Source organism: Ceratina calcarata, unplaced genomic scaffold (genome assembly GCF_001652005.2).
Source record: "Ceratina calcarata isolate Rehan_Ccalc_2016 unplaced genomic scaffold, ASM165200v1 scaffold340, whole genome shotgun sequence".
In the NCBI taxonomy this organism is placed as follows: Eukaryota; Metazoa; Arthropoda; class Insecta; order Hymenoptera; family Apidae; genus Ceratina; species Ceratina calcarata.
The window spans coordinates 61555-67810 of NW_017156829.1; the positions used below are offsets into that span (position 1 = coordinate 61555).

A 6256-nucleotide genomic window follows, 5' to 3' on the forward strand; every position below is an offset into this window, starting at 1 on the left:
AAATGCAGAGAAATTGTATTTTTAAAAACGTACCAACTTTTGGTTCATCCTCATATTTAGTCTGACATAGTGATTTTCTAAATAGCAGTTTTCATAAAAATTAATAGAATCGAATGTTTCCAATTTCTCACGATTGTCGTCGAAGGACTTACGCTCGATAAAATTGCTATTCCGTTCGCGAACGGTACTTGAAATAATAAAGCAGGGCCTTGTTAGCAATTCCTGTTCTCCGCCGCGTGACACGTCCATAAGAATTTCGTTCCCAAAGCGTAGGAGTCGTTTGTTTGCGTCCACGCTCCGCGTCGAACCGTTTCACGAATTTTCTACCTGTGGCCTCTCAGGAATCCGAGAAGGGTTCTCCCTACAGCTTTTAATTCCATTATTCATCGAATAAGAAAGGATGAGTCGATCGTTTTCAGTGAACTTTAGGAATCCGATATTTTCATTTATTAGAATTCTCGACAAATTAATCTCGTTTCTCCATAGAAAATCATCCAACAATATCATAAATTTCTATTATTGCAACAAGCGTTTACGTTGCTTTGTGAATGTTTTCCCATCTCCCCCGCAGCTGATTCTTAATAGCGTTATTAAATTACACGAGACGATGTTTGAACAACCCCGATCGTTCAGCTGAGAACAAACTGTTTTTAAATCGTTACCGCGTTTCCTAATTTTATCGCTTCGCTGAATAATAAAAGCTGAAACAGAAACCGCAGGATTATTCGCCAAACGCGTGAAAGCGTTCCGTCCAGTGACCAGCACAATGTTCCCTTGACTTCACACTACCTACCGCGTCGAAGCCGACGGGCTATCTAAACCGACGGTGCCGTAAATAAATGAATTGTTCGGAGATAATGCAACTAAGCCCCCCTCGCTTTCTCTCCTTTCCCGAGGATCGGGATAAAGGGAACGGGGAAACAGGTAAAATCGAGGGAACCTGCACGTTTCATTCATCCCCGTCCCTCTCGTCAAAGTACACTCCCTATCAAAACGCAAACAGTAAATAAATAGAATAAATAATATAAGTTTTCTTGTATTAAATTATACATGCAATATACGTGACATTTTATTTATCGATTTTAATTATTGAATTCTATACTTTTTAGCACGTAGCTATTTATTATTAGCATTATTCTTCCGATTTCTTTTTAATTATAGGAAATGCGTTTTTCTAAGGTACATAATCTTTTGATATTGACTATATAGCCAATACATCCTTAATTCATTTGTTAAATTTAATAAATTATCCCAAAATCTGTTTAACTTCTGGGGAAGAGTGTATCTATCACCTGGCGACCTTTATCTGGAATCTGGCCGGTTAACCCACTTTTGTTAGCTCCGTGACAGATCGGTGGAAGAGAGATTACCATTACCTCTGGCACACGGCTTCGGCCTTGTTGCCTCTCAAGAATTTTAGAGCCTGCCCACGGCGGTTTTAATCATGGATTACGGCCCCTTTGATTAATTTTCCTGAAGAGAACGTTGGGCCCAAGTTCGGACACGTGGAAAATCAGATTAACTCCCCCTAATCTCTATCGAGGGTCTTCGAACCCTCGGGAACATCGTTTTCGAACCTTTCGAACGATTTATGGAAGACGTATTTTATACACACTAGAGAGATTACTAAGAAATTTCACATTTCTTGTACGTATTTGGACAGATAATAAATTATTATAGTAAACGTGGAATGGTTTCGTACAAATTGAACGATATTTGAGAATCAGATATTTTTCATTTACTTCGTACGGTTCGGATTGTATGATACACGCTGCGAGCATTACTTTCTCTTGTCACCGCGTGATTGATACGTTGATATTGTGAGAGGATGAGAACGCGATGATGTTAATTGCGAGGCGAGGGGAAATTGAACGGTTTTGAAAGCGTTGATTGATTAATCGGTAATTACGTACTTATGTACGAATCCATTGATAAACGGACCGCGATGATTGCACACAGTCATTTATTCACGCGGCCGGTAATTCTTAAATCAGCTATTAAGAATGCTAATTTCCTCGAATTTGAATTAATGGATCGCCCGGTACAGAAGAACAATATATTTTAAATTTCGATCACCTGACTCTTCAATTGCAATCAGAAGCTTATCAAAATTCTTATAATGTACATTTCCCTATCAAGCCTGTCTCTTAATTTTTAATCTCTTTTAATTGATTTCTATGTTTCTGTTGCAGATGATAGCATGCGAGTATTTGTACACGAGGCATTCTAACGCGGATTCGTCCAAGATTTTATTTGGTTACAACATACCCACGTGGATGTGGGGCGCCTATGAAAAGGTACGTTCTGAAAAAATATTTCTATTCTATAGGCGAACCCTTCTGAGCGTAGATATTCAAATCTTGACACCCTTAAGGATCTTCCCATGCTTTTAACACCTTCTCCCCTTTATATGCTTTCACGAGATTTACGATTTCTATCAGTATTTAAATATTCTGTATAGTTTCAATTTTTAATGTAGACTCTAATTTAATTTCCATTTTCAGACACACATGAAAAGTTATAAAATTCACAATACATATTAAAATAAGATATATTGTGGTGATAAAAGTCTGTTGTTTCAAGAGATTTTTCTTTTTCGTTTCAGATCGGTATTTTCGGTTTCGGAGCAGCGACCTGCGTTTTGATCACCGACATCGCCAAATACACGATCGGCCGGCTGAGGCCTCATTTCATGACTCTTTGTGTGCCTAACGTGAATTGCAGCTTGATCGAAAATCAGCACAGATACATCGAGAACTACTCGTGCACGGAGAACATCTCCGCCAGGCTTCTAAAGGAGATCAGGTAAATATTATTCTCTTACGAGAAATTTTGCGTGCTCCTTTTATCAAACAACCCTAAGCAAAACAAAATGACGGCAAAGAATAATAGTTCTCATTTACGAACCCATTAATCAAACGTCATTTTAATCTTTTAATATACAAATGGAATTCATTCCTGAAATCGATGTTACAAAAGTTATTTTGTATAGAAAACTGTCTGTCTGTCTGTCTGTCTGTATGTCTGTTGTTTTGTATTTGTGATGCGCGGTTGGTTTAAAGTCGCTGAGTGCGGTACGAACGTTTCTGGATCGGGGAGATCTCGAATCGAGGATCTTCGGGGCAATAGCCTTTCGGTATCTGAGATCGTGAAACGTCGAATCGCGTGACGGTAACAATTGCGGACGCGGTCGCGGAACGGCGAACGGTGGAATTAAAGTTGATGGAAAGGAACGATCGCTTTCGTTATTTTCTTCCACGCTTAACGACCGGAATGCAGGCCATTGAAAAAAGGCCACTCCTTTCGTCATCCAGTTCGTTTGCTCTTCGTCCGAATTATTAAACCCGGTTCCACACAATTGTCTCATTCGAAGGAATTCAACAATCGCTCGAAGAATTATTCCGATTATTAAACATATTTTAAATTATCAAGCGTGTTCACAGATGCGTTTCTAATTATCTTCGGGGGCAAAGTTAATAGAATAAATGTAAAACGACAAGCAAAAGAATTATTCGACGATTAGAGCAATTATACAGTTTATTAAAAAAAAAAAGTTCGATGGTGTCGTTAGCGAATTGGAAAGAGCAGAGGAAACTCGGTCGTGCCTTCTCCCCTCGAATCGTTATTCAATAAACCTTCAATTGGCTGACGTCGACGATCCATCGAACAACTTCGACGGCGCATCTCCGCAGCAACAATGTTATCGCCCTATTTCATTTAGTCGGAGGCACGCCGCGCCACGGTTCGCGAACATCCTATTCCACGCTCTTTGCTCTCTCTTCTCTCGCGTCAGATATAATCGCTTCGATTCTCTAGGCTAGGCGTTTATTACGTATTTACCCGGTGGCTTTGTGTGCACGCCGTACCAACATTAACAACGGTTTGTTCTTAGCGAAACTCGGTCGCGCTTCTTATCAATAAGGCTGTTTTTGTCTCACGTTTCGAGGAATCGACGTCCGTATTTCATCGCATTTTGGACACGCGTCTCTCGATTGCCAAGTGAAATCAATATTTAAATACATTTAATAAGTCTGATCTATCGAAACTATGAGAATTATGTTCGAAAGAGCATTTCGATGAGAAACACTGTTTCGATATCGGTAATCACTTGGGTTCCCGGGCATCTAGACGTTATTTGCCTGCGAGCCTTCGTGCGTTACGCTATACCGAGTACGCGGTTTTATTCGCAACGGAATTCGTTCGTACTTTTTGCCCGGGCCCGGCAGCGGCTCCGGGGCTGGGCCGGTTTCAACGGATACGAGCCGAGGGCGAAAGAAGGGCCCGGGCGAATGACAATGAGGAGCGGCTTTGTGCCGGTGGCGATTCGCATGACCGGGATTCGATCCGAATCCTGGGGCTGCAACGGAAACGCTGTTACACGCACGAATTACTATGAACAGTTCTACTTCCCTGTCGTTCTCACCTATTTAAGTTAGCAAGCGTTTCACCCCGTTTATAAGTAGACATGGTATCAGATTGTCAATTTTAGGAGCAAAAATATCGAATTTTTAAATGTTAATAACTAATTAACGAAGCCCCAAATGCAATTTTCTCTCTCTTCATTTTCGTCTTATTTTTGACCATAGAACACGTCCTTAAAATATTGCCCACTAGTAGGTTTACACCCTGTATAAATCCATTATAGTTACTGCAATATTCCTAAATCATATAAAACTCGTCATGTTTTAATCGACGGATGTCTCAATTAAAATTCCTCATTAAATTCCAAAATTACTTTGTTGTATCATCAACAGTAATCAATTAATTACTTTAAATCACAAGAGACGATGAAGTTTCGTCATTTAATTACACTTAATTATACACGATTCTCATAATAATTATACAGGGTTGGCCGGAAATCGTAGTACAACCGTTAAAAAAGAAAATATTTTAGTATAACATTTTTTCATCCGGAGCTCCGTTTTCGTAAAAATCGATATTAAAGTTTGTTCAACTTGTAAACGATTTATATTTGCGGCAGTGAGATTACTACTGCAAGCTTCCAAAGCAAGCAACACAACAATATACTCCCGATTAGAATATCTTGTCATAGTTTAGCGATGACTTAATCAGACGAAGGTAAATGAGAAGAAGCGAACTATTACGCAGTTTGATAAACTATAACTGATTATTATTATCTTTATTTGGAAAATTGAAATTCATTACATGTTAAAATTAGAAACTTTTATTTGTTCCTTCTTTTTCAAATACTTCGGTCTTTTATCAGATTTGCGATTCTGTTTGTACCAGCATAAATCAGAATATTTACGCTAGTCGCTGCAGGGTTCGAACCCTAATTTTACTGAAATTCGATTCGTCAAACCGTCAGTCTTTTAACTGGCAATGCGGTGAATTATTTTAAAGTGGAGTTGGGTCTGTAATCTTGGAGTATAATTTTCTGGGAGCGTGCGTTGTTCTACGTTAGACACCGATTAAAGAACAAGAAGAGGGAGCGTGTTGAGATTAGCTCCCGGTTTTTGGCAGTATAATCGATGGCTGTCCAAGTAAATGCATGGGTTCTGTTCTCTGATTTATTTCAGCGAGACTGGTTGCAACTGTCTGCCGTGGAAAATGATAATCAATTTATTTAACGGAGTCTTATAAAGCTTTTCGGCTGCAACGGAGATTACAGATTTTTTTAAGCTACATCGTATATAAATCTGTGCTGGTGAAATAAAATCGGACATGATAATGACACGCAATTTCCATTAGCATTTTTTATACTAACCGACAATATTTTCAACTGGCTTGCTAACGCGAATGCAAATAACGCGTAATGCCGTGCAATTATGCGTGAAAGCTGATACATAACTCTTTTCCTTTTTTACACAATAATTTGCTACATATAATTACGCGTGAAAGTCGAAGGGTATATCAAAATGTCAGTGATAAATATGCCGCGTAAATGTTTGTTAACATTAGCAGGTCGCTCCAGGAATAAAGATTGCCCTTGCACGTTTCGTATGAAGTATATCAACGGATTTATGCTTCTGGAAAATGAATAATCGATTTTAATTCTGAATTCCGGTTCATTGATTGATGATTGATTGATTATAAAATTATCTCGTTGTTTTTTTAATTGTTACATTTCATAACAAAGAGAGAATAAACGTTTGGCAGACATTTAAGATTGCATGAACTCTTACATAAAAATAATGACAAAGTATTGATATCTTAACAATTATTAAATATTACATTAATAAAAAACTGTACAAAATTTTAGAAATTTTGGGAGTCTATTAAAAAAGTTATTATA

General features: G+C 38.4%; 1 protein-coding gene across 4 annotated transcripts in view; it reads left to right on the forward strand.

Annotated features, from left to right (window-relative positions):
* The window catches only part of wun (wunen), a 44179-nt gene that overhangs the window by 27736 nt on the left and 10187 nt on the right, over positions 1 to 6256 (forward strand). For all 4 annotated transcript variants that reach the window (XM_018024815.2, XM_026813598.1, XM_026813599.1 and 1 more), the window contains exons 3-4: positions 2193 to 2297; positions 2606 to 2805. In XM_018024815.2, the coding sequence (XP_017880304.1) occupies positions 2193 to 2297; positions 2606 to 2805 (305 nt within the window). The remainder of the gene's footprint in view (positions 1 to 2192; positions 2298 to 2605; positions 2806 to 6256) is intronic.